Raw genomic sequence first — 16,538 nt, forward strand, 5'->3', positions numbered from 1 at the left:
GTATCTGTGCTGGTAGTGAGAGAGAGGGGGTGTCCTACCTTCTGGTGTCCCAGTATCTGTGCTGGTAGTGAGAGAGAGAGGGGGTGTCCTACCTTCTGGTGTCCCAGTATCTGTGCTGGTAGTGAGAGAGAGAGGGGGTGTCCTACCTTCTGGTGTCCCAGTATCTGTGCTGGTAGTGAGAGAGAGAGGGGGTGTCCTACCTTCTGGTGACCCAGTATCTGTGCTGGTAGTGAGAGAGAGGGGGGGTGTCCTACCTTCTGGTGTCCCAGTATCTGTGCTGGTAGTGAGAGAGAGAGGGGGTGTCCTACCTTCTGGTGTCCCAGTATCTGTGCTGGTAGTGAGAGAGAGGGGGTGTCCTACCTTCTGGTGTCCCAGTATCTGTGCTGGTAGTGAGAGAGAGAGGGGGTGTCCTACCTTCTGGTGACCCAGTATCTGTGCTGGTAGTGAGAGAGAGGGGGGGTGTCCTACCTTCTGGTGTCCCAGTATCTGTGCTGGTAGTGAGAGAGAGAGGGGGTGTCCTACCTTCTGGTGTCCCAGTATCTGTGCTGGTAGTGAGAGAGAGGGGGTGTCCTACCTTCTGGTGTCCCAGTATCTGTGCTGGTAGAGGAGGCTGTTCGGTGGCTCCCATTGGCAGGTCAAACCGCGGGCTGCAGAAAGACACACCCATTATTCTGGACTCATTTCATCTCACGGCCTAAACGCTACTATTTTCACAGGGCTCTGGGTCAGAGAGGATTATGGGTAGTGTAGTTTTACCTCCTCCTGGGTCAGAGAGGATTATGGGTAGTGTAGTTTTACCTCCTGGGTCATAGAGGATTATGGTTAGTGTAGTTTTACCTCCTCCTGGGTCAGAGAGGATTATGGTTAGTGTAGTTTTACCTCCTCCTGGGTCAGAGAGGATTATGGTTAGTGTAGTTTTACCTCATGGGTCATAGAGGATTATGGTTAGTGTAGTCTTACCTCCTCCTGGGTCATAGAGGATTATGGGAGGTGTAGTTTACCTCCTGGGTCATAGATGATATAAATATGACCAGGGTAACAGTCGAATACCTCTGCAGTATTCCACCAGACCCCGCAGGGTAACAGTTGAATACCTCTGCAGTATTCCAGACCCCGCAGGGTAACAGTTGAATACCTCTGCAGTATTCCACCAGACCCCGCAGGGTAACAGTTGAATACCTCTGCAGTATTCCACCAGACCCCGCAGGGTAACAGTTGAATACCTCTGCAGTATTCCAGACCCCGCAGGGTAACAGTTGAATACCTCTGCAGTATTCCACCAGACCCCGCAGGGTAACAGTTGAATACCTCTGCAGTATTCCACCAGACCGCGCAGGGTAACAGTTGAATACCTCTGCAGTATTCCACCAGACCACGCAGGGTAACAGTTGAATACCTCTGCAGTATTCCAGACCCCGCAGGGTAACAGTCGAATACCTCTGCAGTATTCCAGACCCCGCAGGGTAACAGTCGAATACCTCTGCAGTATTCCAGACCCCGCAGGGTAACAGTCGAATACCTCTGCAGTATTCCAGACCCCGCAGGTTAACAGTTGAATACCTCTGCAGTATTCCACCAGACCCCGCAGGGTAACAGTTGAATACCTCTGCAGTATTCCACCAGACCCCGCAGGGTAACAGTTGAATACCTCTGCAGTATTCCACCAGACCCCGCAGGGTAACAGTTGAATACCTCTGCAGTATTCCAGACCCCACAGGGTAACAGTTGAATACCTCTGCAATATTCCACCAGACCACGCAGGGTAACAGTTGAATACCTCTGCAGTATTCCAGACCACGCAGGGTAACAGTCGAATACCTCTGCAGTATTCCAGACCCCGCAGGGTAACAGTTGAATACCTCTGCAGTATTCCAGATCCCGCAGGGTAACAGTCGAATACCTCTGCAGTATTCCAGACCCCGACAGGGTAACAGTCGAATACCTCTGCAGTATTCCACCAGACCCCGCAGGGTAACAGTTGAATACCTCTGCAGTATTCCAGACCCCGCAGGGTAACAGTTGAATACCTCTGCAGTATTCCACCAGACCACGCAGGGTAACAGTTGAATACCTCTGCAGTATTCCAGACCACGCAGGGTAACAGTTGAATACCTCTGCAGTATTCCAGACCCCGCAGGGTAACAGTTGAATACCTCTGCAGTATTCCACCAGACCCCACAGGGTAACGGTGGAATACCTCTGCAGTATTCCAGACCCCACAGGGTAACAGTTGAATACCTCTGCAGTATTCCAGACCCCGCAGGATAACAGTTGAATACCTCTGCAGTATTCCAGACCCCGACAGGGTAGCAGTCGAATACCTCTGCAGTATTCCACCAGACCACGCAGGGTAACAGTTGAATACCTCTGCAGTATTCCAGACCCCGACAGGGTAACAGTTGAATACCTCTGCAGTATTCCAGACCCCGCAGGGTAACAGTCGAATACCTCTGCAGTATTCCAGACCCCGCAGGGTAACAGTTGAATACCTCTGCAGTATTCCAGACCCCGACAGGGTAACAGTTGAATACCTCTGCAGTATTCCAGACCCCGCAGGGTAACAGTCGAATACCTCTGCAGTATTCCAGACCCCGACAGGGTAACAGTTGAATACCTCTGCAGTATTCCACCAGACCCCGCAGGGTAACAGTTTGAATACCTCTGCAGTATTCCAGACCCCGCAGGGTAACAGTCGCATACCTCTGCAGTATTCCAGACCCCGCAGGGTAACAGTTGAATACCTCTGCAGTATTCCAGACCCCGCAGGGTAACAGTTGAATACCTCTGCAGTATTCCAGACCCCGACAGGGTAGCAGTCGAATACCTCTGCAGTATTCCAGACCCCGCAGGGTAACAGTTGAATACCTCTGCAGTATTCCAGACCCCGCAGGGTAACAGTTCAATACCTCTGCAGTATTCCAGACCCCGACAGGGTAACAGTTGAATACCTCTGCAGTATTCCAGACCCCGCAGGGTAACAGTCGAATACCTCTGCAGTATTCCAGACCCCACAGGGTAACAGTTGAATACCTCTGCAGTATTCCAGACCCCGCAGGGTAACAGTTGAATACCTCTGCAGAATTCCAGACCACGACAGGGTAACAGTTGAATACCTCTGCAGTATTCCAGACCCCGACAGGGTAACAGTTGAATACCTCTGCAGTATTCCAGACCCCGCAGGGTAACAGTTGAATACCTCTGCAGTATTCCAGACCCCGACAGGGTAACAGTTGAATACCTCTGCAGTATTCCAGACCCCGACAGGGTAACAGTTGAATACCTCTGCAGTATTCCAGACCCCGCAGGGTAACAGTCGAATACCTCTGCAGTATTCCAGACCCCGCAGGGTAACAGTTGAATACCTCTGCAGTATTCCACCAGACCCCGCAGGGTAACAGTTGAATACCTCTGCAGTATTCCAGACCCCGACAGGATAACAGTTGAATACCTCTGCAGTATTCCAGACCCCGACAGGATAACAGTTGAATACCTCTGCAGTATTCCAGACCCCGACAGGATAACAGTTGAATACCTCTGCAGTATTCCAGACCCCGACAGGATAACAGTTGAATACCTCTGCAGTATTCCAGACCCCGACAGGGTAACAGTTGAATACCTCTGCAGTATTCCACCAGACCCCACAGGATAACAGTTGAATACCTCTGCAGTATTCCAGACCCCGCAGGGTAACAGTTGAATACCTCTGCAGTACTCCAGACCCCGCAGGGTAACAGTTGAATACCTCTGCAGTATTCCAGACCCCGCAGGGTAGCAGTTGAATACCTCTGCAGTATTCCAGACCCCGACAGGGTAACAGTTGAATACCTCTGCAGTATTCCAGACCCCGCAGGGTAACAGTTGAATACCTCTGCAGTATTCCACCAGACCCCGCAGGGTAACAGTTGAATACCTCTGCAGTATTCCACCAGACCCCGCAGGGTAACAGTTGAATACCTTTGCAGTAGAGGCTATAAAAAGGTGAATATTAAAAGAGATTGAATAAGAGAATAAACTCACTGCATGAATTTACAGGACCGGCCCTCTGGACAGAACCCGACCAAGTAGTTCATACAGATCACTCTTCTGGTGTGGCGGTGTCTGCAGTCTGGACCTGAGGAGGAGGGAGGGAGGGGGAGGGAGGGAGAGGAGGAGGGGGAGAGAGGGAGGGAGGGAGAGAGAGAGAGAGGAAGGAGGGATAGAGAGAGGAAGGAGGGATAGAGAGAGGAAGGAGGGAGAGGGAGAGGAAGGAGGGAGAGAGAGAGGAAGGAGGGAGAGGGAGAGGAAGGAGGGAGAGGGAGAGGAAGGAGGGAGAGAGAGAGGAAGGAGGGAGGGAGAGAGGAAGGAGGGAGGGAGAGAGAGAAAGGAGGAAGGGAGAGGAGGGAGGGAGAGGAGAGGAGAGGGAGGGAGATGAGAGGGAGGAAGGAGAGAGGAGGGAGAGGAGAGAGGAGTGGGAGGGAGGGAGAGAGAGAGAATGTTAAGGACAAGACAGAACAACAGGAATATCAGCCAGTAGACCACCTGCTGGGTGTTGATGAACGGTGGCGACTCAACCCGTCAGGAAGTGCACCGTGGCGACTCAACCCGTCAGGAAGTGCACCGTGGCGACTCAACCCGTCAGGAAGTGCACCGTGGCGACTCAACCCGTCAGGAAGTGCACCGTGGCGACTCAACCCGTCAGGAAGTGCACCGTGGCGACTCAACCCGTCAGGAAGTGCACCGTGGCGACTCAACCCGTCAGGAAGTGCACCGTGGCGACTCAACCCGTCAGGAAGTGCACCGTGGCGACTCAACCCGTCAGGAAGTGCACCGTGGCGACTCAACCCGTCAGGAAGTGCACCGTGGCGACTCAACCCGTCAGGAAGTGCACCGTGGCGACTCAACCCGTCAGGAAGTGCACCGTGGCGACTCAACCCGTCAGGAAGTGAACGGGGGCGACTCAACCCGTCAGGAAGTGAACGGGGGCGACTCAACCCGTCAGGAAGTGAACGGGGGCGACTCAACACGTCAGGAAGTGAACGGTGGCGACTCAACACGTCAGGAAGTGAACGGTGGCGACTCAACACGTCAGGAAGTGAACGGTGGCGACTCAACCTGTCAGGAAGTGAACAGGAAATGACAGTTGATGTTTTGAGGAAGAAGAGACACCTGCTGCTGTGAACCAGTGGTCGGCACCACGGTCTGTTTAGTCTCTTAGTGCTGGAGCAGTGAGTGAGAGAGAGAGAGGGAGAGAGAGAGAGAGAGAGAGAGAGAGAGAGAGAGAGAGGGAGGGAGTGAGTGTGGGAGAGAGCATGAGAGTGAGAGAGCGAGTGAGAGACAGAGAGAGTGAGTCAGAGTGAGTGAGTGAGTCAGAGTGAGTGAGTCAGAGTGAGTGAGTCAGAGTGAGTGAGTGAGTCTGAGTGAGTGAGTGAGTGAGTGAGTGTGAGAGAGTGAGTGAGTCAGAGTGAGTCAGTGAGTGAGTGAGTGAGTGTGAGAGAGTCAGAGTGAGTGAGTCAGAGAGTGAGTGAGTGAGTCAGAGTGAGTGAGTGAGTCAGAGTGAGTGAGTGAGTCTGAGTGAGTGAGTGAGTGAGTGAGTGTGAGAGAGTGAGTGAGTCAGAGTGAGTCAGTGAGTGAGTGAGTGAGTGTGAGAGAGTCAGAGTGAGTGAGTCAGAGAGAGTGAGTGAGTGAGTCAGAGAGAGCGAGAGTGTGAGAGAGAGCGTGTGAGTGAGTGAGTGAGAGGACGTACCATGTTTGCAGAAGCCTCTGTCATACCAGGGGCAGTCTTTGATCTTAGACTCTGGGTCGATGTGGAGGAACGGACACTCCTTGTTACTGCACTCTCCTAGACACACAGAGACACACACAGTTAGCCCATACAGATGGGGGCACCGCGGTACACAGTTAGCTGATACAGATGGGGGCACCGCGGTAGACAGTTAGCCCATACAGATGGGGGCACCGCGGTACACAGTTAGCCCATACAGATGGGGGCACCGCGGTAGACAGTTAGCCCATACAGATGGGGGCACCGCGGTAGACAGTTAGCCCATACAGATGGGGGCACCGCGGTAGACAGTTAGCCCATACAGATGGGGGCACCGCGGTAGACAGTTAGCCCATACAGATGGGGGCACCGCGGTAGACAGTTAGCCCATACAGATGGGGGGCACCGCGGTAGACAGTTAGCCCATACAGATGGGGGCACCGCGGTAGACAGTTAGCCCATACAGATGGGGGCACCGCGGTAGACAGTTAGCCCATACAGATGGGGGCACCGCGGTAGACAGTTAGCCCATACAGATGGGGGCACCGCGGTAGACAGTTAGCCGATACAGATGGGGGCACCGCGGTAGACAGTTAGCCGATACAGATGGGGAGAACTGCAGTAGACAGTTAGCCAATACAGATAGGGGGAACTGCAGTAGACATTTAGCCGATACAGATGGGGGCACCACGGTACAGTTAGCCGATACAGATGGGGGGAACTGCAGTAGACAGTTAGCCGATACAGATGGGAGAACTGCAGTAGACAGTTAGCCAATACAGATGGGGCTGGAACGAGCTGCAACAAACACTCAAACTGGACAGTTTTATCTCCATCTCTTCATTCAAAGACTCAATCATGGACACTCTTACTGACAGTTGTGGCTGCTTTTTGTGATGTATTGTTGTCTCTACCTTCTTGCCCTTTGTGCTGTTGTCTGAGCCCAATAATGTTTGTACCATGTTGTGTTGCTACCATGTTGTGTTGCTACCATGTTGTTGTCATGTTGTGTTGCTGCCATGTTGTGTTGCTGCCATGTTGTGTTGCTGCCATGTTGTGTTGTTGTCATGTTGTGTTTCTGCCATGTTGTTGTCATGTTGTGTTGCTGCCATGTTGTGTTGCTGTTGTGTTGCTGCCACGTTGTGTTGCTGCCATGTTGTGTTGCTGCCATGTTGTGTTGCTGCCATGTTGTCATGTTGCTGCCATGTTGTCATGTTGCTGCCATGTTTCTGCCATGTTGCTGCCATGTTGTGTTGCTGCCATGTGTTGCTGCCATGTTGCTGCCATGTTGTGTTGCTGCCATGTTGCTGCCATGTTGTGTTGCTGCCATGTTGTGTTGCTGCCATGTTGTGTTGCTGCCATGTTGCTGCCATGTTGTGTTGCTGCCATGTTGTGTTGCTGCCATGTTGTGTTGCTGCCATGCTGTTGTTGTGTTGTCATGTGTTGCTGCCATGCTGTGTTGTCATGTGTTGCTGCCATGCTGTGTTGTCATGTGTTGCTGTGTTGTCATGTGTTGCTACCATGCTGTATTGTCATGTGTTGTTGCCTTGCTGTGTTGTCATGTGTTGCTACCATGCTGTGTTGTCATGTGTTGCTACCATGCTGTGTTGTCATGTTTTGCTGCCATGCTGTGTTGTCATGTGTTGCTACCATGCTGTGTTGTCATGTGTTGCTACCATGCTGTGTTGTCATGTTGTGTTGCTGCCATGCTGTGTTGTCATGTTGTGTTGCTGCCATGCTGTGTTGTCATGTGTTGCTACCATGCTGTGTTGTCATGTGTTGCTACCATGCTGTGTTGTCATGTGTTGCTACCATGCTGTGTTGTCATGTGTTGCTACCATGCTGTGTTGTCATGTGTTGCTACCATGCTGTGTTGTCATGTTTTGCTACCATGCTGTGTTGTCATGTGTTGCTACCATGCTGTGTTGTCATGTGTTGCTGCCATGCTGTGTTGTTGTCTCAGGTCTCTCTTTATGTAGTGTTGTGTTGCTGCCATGCTGTGTTGTCGTCTCTCGTTGAGATGTGTGTTTTGTCCTATAATCTTTTTTTAAATCCCAGCCACCGCAGGAGGCCGTCATTGTAAAATAAGAAATTGTTCTTAACTGACTTACCAGGTTAAATAAAAGGTTAAATAAAAGGTTAAATAAAAGGTTAAATAAAGGTTAAATAAAGGGTTCAATAAAGGGTTAAATAAAGGTTCAATAAAGGTTCAATGGTTTAATAAAGGTTAAATAAAGGTTAAATAAAGGGTTAAATAAAGGGTTAAATAAAGGTTAAATAAAGGGTTAAATAAGGGTTAAATAAAGGGTTAAATAAAGGGTTAAATAAAGGGTTAAGTAAAGGTTAAATAAAAGGTTAAATAAAAGGCTAAATAAAGATTAAATAAAAGGTTAAATAAAGGGTTAAATAAAGGGTTAAATAAAGGGTTAAATAAAGGTTAAATAAAGGGTTCAATAAAGGGTTAAATAAAGGTTCAATAAAAGGTTAAATAAAAGGTTAAATAAAAGGCTAAATAAAGATTAAATAAAGGTTAAATAAAGGGTTAAATAAAGGTTAAATAAAGGTTAAATAAAGGGTTAAATAAAGGGTTAAATAAAAGGTTAAATAAAGGTTAAATAAAGGGTAAATAAAGGGTTAAATAAAGGTTAAATAAAGGTTAAATAAAGGGTTAAATAAAGGGTTAAATAAAGGGTTAAATAAAGGTTAAATAAAGGTTAAATAAAGATTAAATAAAGGGTTAAATAAAGGTTAAATAAAGGTTAAATAAAGCCCAGCCACATACCGAACTTGGAGTAGAAGTAACACTCGGGCATCTTGGTCATGTCGTACTCGTGTAGAAACTCACACTGATCTCCCTTCTTACAGAGTCCTCTGAGCCAGTGTTTACACACCACTGTCTTCTCCCCACTGATGTGACGGAAAGGACACATCCCACCTGCAGCAACACACACGCACACACACACACACACACACACACACACACACACAGATCACTTTATACACATTCCACCTGCAGCAACACACACACTGATCACTTTATACACATCCCACCTGCAGCAACACACACACACACACACTGATCACTTTATACACATCCCACCTGCAGCAACACACACACACTGATCACTTTATATACATCCCACCTGCAGCAACACACACACACACACACTGATCACTTTATACACATCCCACCTGCAGCAACACACACACACTGATCACTTTATATACATCCCACCTGCAGCAACACACACACACTGATCACTTTATACACATTCCACCTGCAGCGACACCCACACACACACACTGATCACTTTATACACATCCCACCTGCAGCAACACACACACACTGATCACTTTATACACATACCACCTGCAGCAACACACACACACTGATCACTTTATACACATACCACCTGCAGCAACACACACACACACACACACACACACTGATCACTTTATACACATACCACCTGCAGCAACACACACACACACACACACTGATCACTTTATACACACACCACCTGCAGCAACACACACACACACTGATCACTTTATACACATCCCACCTGCAGCAACACACACACACACACACACACTGATCACTTTATACACATACCACCTGCAGCAACACACACACACACACACACACACTGATCACTTTATACACATACCACATGCAGCAACACACACACACACACTGATCACTTTATACACATACCACCTGCAGCAACACACACACTGATCACTTTATACACATCCCACCTGCAGCAACACACACACACTGATCACTTTATACACATCCCACCTGCAGCAACACACACACACTGATCACTTTATACACATCCCACCTGCAGCAACACACACTGATCACTTTATACACATACCACCTGCAGCAACACACACACACACACACACTGATCACTTTATACACATACCACCTGCAGCAACACACACACTGATCACTTTATACACATCCACCTGCAGCAACACACACACAATGATCACTTTATACACATACCACCTGCAGCAACACACACACACACACACTGATCACTTTATACACATCCCACCTGCAGCAACACACACTGATCACTTTATACACATACCACCTGCAGCAACACACACACACACTGATCACTTTATACACATACCACCTGCAGCAACACACACACACACTGATCACTTTATACACATCCCACCTGCAGCAACACACACTGATCACTTTATACACATACCACCTGCAGCAACACACACACACACACTGATCACTTTATACACATACCACCTGCAGCAACACACACACTGATCACTTTATACACATCCACCTGCAGCAACACACACACACTGATCACTTTATACACACACCACCTGCAGCAACACACACACACACACACATCACTTTATACACATCCCACCTGCAGCAACACACACTGATCACTTTATACACATACCACCTGCAGCAACACACACACACACACTGATCACTTTATACACATCCCACCTGCAGCAACACACACTGATCACTTTATACACATACCACCTGCAGCAACACACACACACACTGATCACTTTATACACATACCACCTGCAGCAACACACACACTGATCACTTTATACACATCCCACCTGCAGCAACACACACTGATCACTTTATACACATACCACCTGCAGCAACACACACACACACACACTGATCACTTTATACACATACCACCTGCAGCAACACACACTGATCACTTTATACACACACCACCTGCAGCAACGCACACACACACACACTGATCACTTTATACACATCCACCTGCAGCAACACACACACACTGATCACTTTATACACATCCCACCTGCAGCAACACACACACACACACACACACACTGATCACTTTATACACATCCACCTGCAGCAACACACACACACTGATCACTTTATACACATATCACCTGCAGCAACACACACACACACACTGATCACTTTATACACATCCACCTGCAGCAACACACACACACTGATCACTTTATACACACACCACCTGCAGCAACACACACACACACACACTGATCACTTTATACACATCCCACCTGCAGCAACACACACTGATCACTTTATACACATACCACCTGCAGCAACACACACACACACACACACACACTGATCACTTTATACACATACCACCTGCAGCAACACACACTGATCACTTTATACACATCCACCTGCAGCAACACACACACACTGATCACTTTATACACATCCCACCTGCAGCAACACACACACACACACACACACACACACTGATCACTTTATACACATCCACCTGCAGCAACACACACACACTGATCACTTTATACACATATCACCTGCAGCAACACACACACACACACACTGATCACTTTATACACATCCACCTGCAGCAACACACACACACTGATCACTTTATACACACACCACCTGCAGCAACACACACACACACACACACACACACTGATCACTTTATACACATCCCACCTGCAGCAACACACACACACACACACACACACACACACACACACACACACACACTGATCACTTTATACACATCCCACCTGCAGCAACACACACACACTGATCACTTTATACACATCCCACCTGCAGCAACACACACACACACACACACACACACACTGATCACTTTATACACATATCACCTGCAGCAACACACACACACTGATCACTTTATACACACACAGTTCATATCAACACACACACACACTGGGTCAGTTCCTATACACACACACACACAGATCAGTTTATACACACATCCCCCAGCAGATACACACACACACTTGTAGAGGAGTCTGTATCAGTCACATACAGAGAACTCATCACAGGTAACACTCTCACCTTTGAGACAGGCTGCTCTCATGAAGAACTCACACACAGCAGCCCCGGACTCTACAGACAGACAGACACAGGAAGTTACAATACAAAACAATACATGAACCTAACACACTGCAGCCTCAAACTCTGCAACAATACAAAAAAAAAACCACACCTAATTATAAAATCAGTTCATAAGTTAGCTAAACTAGCCAAGTTAGCTTAGCTACCATGCTAAAACTACAACAGTACCGAGCTAACGTTAGCTACCATGCTAAAACTACAACAGTACCGAGCTAACGTTAGCTACCATGCTAAAACTACAACAGTACCTAGCTAACGTTAGCTACCATGCTAAAACTACAACAGTACCGAGCTAACGTTAGCTACCATGCTAAAACTACAACAGTACCTAGCTAACGTTAGCTAACAGGCTAACTTAGTAAGTAGCGACTACTTACTGTCCATCCCGGGGAAAGGGAGAGGCTGAGCCCCCAGCTGCATCTCCACAGCTATCTCTAGATCAAACTTGATGTGGTCCACGGTGGCTATCAGGTCCTGCATGATGGCAGTCTCACCCCCGCTTCCGACCAGACAGAAACAAGCTAGCCTAACTTAACTTAGCTAGCAGTCTCACCCCCGCTTCCGACCAGACAGAAACAAGCTAGCCTAGCCTAGCTTAGCTAGCAGTCTCACCCCCGCTTCCGACCAGACAGAAACAAGCTTGCCTAGCCTAGCTTAGCTAGCAGTCTCACCCCCGCTTCCGACCAGACAGAAACAAGCTAGCCTAGCCTAGCTTAGCTAGCAGTCTCACCCCCGCTTCCGACCAGACAGAAACAAGCTAGCTTAGCTTAGCTTAGCTAGCAGTCTAACGGCAGTTCGCAATCAGCTAACCTGTGAAATCTCGCTAAAGTAGCTGATATATCAACCATAAGAGGCGTTTGCTCTAGATTGCTTTGGCTAGCTAATTGTATATTTGAAATGTGTAGAAAAATCAACAGTGGGGAAAGTTGGTTAACTAAGACAAGTCCGTTTTGTCTTGTTGATCTGCCATCTTGTTTCTCCTGCCCTCCAGAAGACGGGCGGGTTGAACTCCAACCTTTGACCTGTGTGGGAGGGGGGGAGGTTAAAAGCCTGAGTAATCGATCTATGAGAGAGTTTGGATGTGAACTTGCCAGAAGATGCCGACCCTACCATTACGCTTGTTTACACAGAGCTGCACTGGGGTCAGAATGCAATCATGGTTACATTAAGATCCCCCCCCATTGAGCTAGCGTGAGATATGGGCTGGAAAAGGTAACGCATATAGCCACCATACTTCAAATGGTTACTATAGCACTATTTCAATCTTGTCGATTGGAGCAGTGTGGATAAAGGTGGCATATCCCATCCCTGGATTGAGGTAAGTTTTTCCCTTTTTACCTTGTCGGCTCAGGCATTTGATCTTGCAACCTTCTGATTACTAGTCCAGCGCTCTAACCACTAGGCTACCTGCCTCCCCCCTCTAACCACTAGGCTACCTGCCGCCCCCCATCACTCAGAAGAGAAGGAAAGCTCAACATACTTCAGTATCTCCCTAGTTCCAGGGTGAGCATGATTTGTACCCTGGGGGGGTGAGCCCGTTTCACCCAGGAAGGGATCTTTTTTTACTTAATAAAAAATGTAGGAAAATTTCTACTCTTTCTGAGTGTAATTTAGTGAGTGTTTCATCAGAGAACATGCTGAGTGTTTAGTTTAGTGAGTGTTTAGTTTAGTTTAGTGAGTGTTTAGTTTAGTTTAGTGAGTGTTTAGTTTAGTTTAGTGAGTGTTTAGTTTAGTTTAGTTTAGTTTAGTGAGTGTTTAGTTTAGTTTAGTGAGTGTTTAGTTTAGTTTAGTGAGTGTTTAGTTTAGTGAGTGTTTTAGTTTAGTGAGTGTTTAGTTTAGTGAGTGTTTAGTTTAGTGAGTGTTTAGTTTAGTGAGTGTTTAGTTTAGTGAGTGTTTCATCAGAGAACATGCTGAGTGTTTAGTTTAGTGAGTGTTTTAGTTTAGTGAGTGTTTTAGTTTAGTGAGTGTTTAGTTTAGTGAGTGTTTAGTTTAGTGAGTGTTTCATCAGAGAACACGCTAAGTGTTTAGTTTAGTGAGTGTTTAGTTTAGTGAGTGTTTAGTTTAGTGAGTGTTTAGTTTAGTGAGTGTTTAGTTTAGTGAGTGTTTAGTTTAGTGAGTGTTTAGTTTAGTGAGTGTTTCATCAGAGAACACACTGAGTGTTTAGTTTAGTGAGTGTTTAGTTTAGTGAGTGTTTAGTTTAGTGAGTGTTTAGTGAGTGTTTAGTTTAGTGAGTGTTTAGTTTAGTGAGTGTTTAGTTTAGTGAGTGTTTCATCAGAGAACATGCTGAGTGTTTAGTTTAGTGAGTGTTTAGTTTAGTGAGTGTTTAGTTTAGTGAGTGTTTAGTTTAGTGAATGTTTAGTTTAGTGAGTGTTTAGTTTAGTGAGTGTTTAGTTTAGTGAGTGTTTAGTTTAGTGAGTGTTTTAGTTTAGTGAGTGTTTTAGTTTAGTGAGTGTTTAGTTTAGTGAGTGTTTAGTTTAGTGAGTGTTTCATCAGAGAACATACTGAGTGTTTAGTTTAGTGAGTGTTTAGTTTAGTGAGTGTTTTAGTTTAGTGAGTGTTTAGTTTAGTGAGTGTTTTAGTTTAGTGAGTGTTTAGTTTAGTGAGTGTTTAGTTTAGTGAGTGTTTACTTTAGTGAGTGTTTAGTTTAGTGAGTGTTTAGTTTAGTGAGTGTTTAGTGAGTGTTTAGTTTAGTGAGTGTTTTAGTTTAGTGAGTGTTTAGTTTAGTGAGTGTTTCATCAGAGAACATACTGAGTGTTTAGTTTAGTGAGTGTTTAGTTTAGTGAGTGTTTTAGTTTAGTGAGTGTTTAGTTTAGTGAGTGTTTAGTTTAGTGAGTGTTTCATCAGAGAACATGCTGAGTGTTTAGTTTAGTGAGTGTTTTAGTTTAGTGAGTGTTTTAGTTTAGTGAGTGTTTTAGTTTAGTGAGTGTTTTAGTTTAGTGAGTGTTTAGTTTAGTGAGTGTTTAGTTTAGTGAGTGTTTCATCAGAGAACACACTGAGTGTTTAGTTTAGTGAGTGTTTAGTTTAGTGAGTGTTTAGTGAGTGTTTAGTTTAGTGAGTGTTTAGTTTAGTGAGTGTTTAGTTTAGTGAGTGTTTCATCAGAGAACATGCTGAGTGTTTAGTTTAGTGAGTGTTTAGTTTAGTGAGTGTTTAGTTTAGTGAGTGTTTAGTTTAGTGAGTGTTTAGTGAGTGTTTAGTTTAGTGAGTGTTTAGTTTAGTGAGTGTTTAGTTTAGTGAGTGTTTCATCAGAGAACATGCTGAGTGTTTAGTTTAGTGAGTGTTTAGTTTAGTGAGTGTTTAGTTTAGTGAGTGTTTAGTTTAGTGAGTGTTTAGTTTAGTGAGTGTTTTAGTTTAGTGAGTGTTTTAGTTTAGTGAGTGTTTTTAGTTTAGTGAGTGTTTAGTTTAGTGAGTGTTTCATCAGAGAACATACTGAGTGTTTAGTTTAGTGAGTGTTTAGTTTAGTGAGTGTTTTAGTTTAGTGAGTGTTTAGTTTAGTGAGTGTTTTAGTTTAGTGAGTGTTTAGTTTAGTGAGTGTTTAGTTTAGTGAGTGTTTAGTTTAGTGAGTGTTTCATCAGAGAACACGCTGAGTGTTTAGTTTAACGAGGCAAGTCAGTGAAGAAAACATTCTTATTTACAATGACGGCCTACCAAAGGCCTCCTGCGGGGACGGGGCCTGGGATTAAACATTTAATAAAATGTTTTAAAATAGGACAAAACACACATCACGACAAGAGAGACAACACAACACTACATAAAGAGAGACCTAAGACAACAACACAGCATGGCAGCAACACAACACTACATAAAGAGAGACCTAAGACAACAACACAGCATGGCAGCAACACAACACTACATAAAGAGAGACCTAAGACAACAACATAGCATGGCAGCAACACAACACTACATAAAGAGAGACCTAAGACAACAACATAGCAAGGCAGCAACACAACACTACATAAAGAGAAACCTAAGACAACAACACAGCAAGGCAGCAACACAACACTACATAAAGAGAAACCTAAGACAACAACATAGCAAGGCAGTGTAACCGATGTGAAAATGGCTAGTTAGTTAGCGGTGGTGTGCTCTAATAGCGTTTTTAATCGGGTGACGTCACTCGCTCTGAGACCTTGAAGTAGTAGTTCCCCTTTGCTCTGCAAGGGGCCGCGGATTTTTGTGGCGCGATGGGTAACGATGCTTCGTGGGGTGTCAGTTATTGATGTGTGCAGAGGGTCCCTGGTTCAAGCCCAGGTTGGGGGCGAGGAGAGGGACGGAAGCTATACTGTTACAGCAGCAACACATGACAACACAGCATGGTAGCAACACAACATGGTAGCAACACAACATGGTAGCAACAGCACAGGGTACAAACATTATTGGGCTCAGACAACAGCACAAAGGGGCAATAAGGTAGAGACAACAATACATCACACAAAGCAGCCACAACTGTCAGTAAGAGTGTCCATGATTGAGTCTTTGAATGAAGAGATGGAGATAAAACTGTCCAGTTTGAGTGTTTAAATGTCCTTTGTCAAGTAAAATCACTACCTACTCTCTCAGACATGGATCCTCCTGGTCTCTGACTCTCCTCTGTCTTCTACACTGAAATCCCCCTCTCCTCTGTCTTCTACACTGAAATCCCCCTCTCCTCTCTGTCTTCTACACTGAAATCCTCCTCTCCTCTGTCTTCTACACTGAAATCCCCCTCTCCTCTGTCTTCTACATTAAAATCCTCCTCTCCTCTGTCTTCTACACTGAAATCCCCCTCTCCTCTCTGTCTTCTACACTCAAACCCCCCTCTCCTCTGTCTTCTACACTGAAATCCTCCTCTCCTCTGTCTTCTACACTGAAATCCCCCTCTCC

At 46.2% G+C, this 16,538-nt stretch overlaps 1 protein-coding gene across 1 annotated transcript in view; it reads right to left on the minus strand.

Annotated features, from left to right (window-relative positions):
• The window catches only part of LOC106593953 (cleavage and polyadenylation specificity factor subunit 4), a 16,674-nt gene extending 3,977 nt beyond the window's left edge, over window positions 1–12,697 (minus strand). Inside the window, exons 1-6 of the mRNA XM_045711972.1 lie at window positions 12,056–12,697; window positions 11,619–11,669; window positions 8,523–8,675; window positions 5,723–5,818; window positions 4,018–4,111; window positions 575–647 (exon numbers count right to left, since the gene is read on the minus strand). Of these exons, the coding sequence (XP_045567928.1) occupies window positions 575–647; window positions 4,018–4,111; window positions 5,723–5,818; window positions 8,523–8,675; window positions 11,619–11,669; window positions 12,056–12,158 (570 nt within the window). The 5' untranslated portion in view covers window positions 12,159–12,697. The remainder of the gene's footprint in view (window positions 1–574; window positions 648–4,017; window positions 4,112–5,722; window positions 5,819–8,522; window positions 8,676–11,618; window positions 11,670–12,055) is intronic.
• Between the last annotated feature and the right edge of the window lie 3,841 nt (window positions 12,698–16,538).

The sequence above is a fragment of the Salmo salar genome, unplaced genomic scaffold, assembly GCF_905237065.1.
Source record: "Salmo salar unplaced genomic scaffold, Ssal_v3.1, whole genome shotgun sequence".
In the NCBI taxonomy this organism is placed as follows: domain Eukaryota; kingdom Metazoa; phylum Chordata; class Actinopteri; order Salmoniformes; family Salmonidae; genus Salmo; species Salmo salar.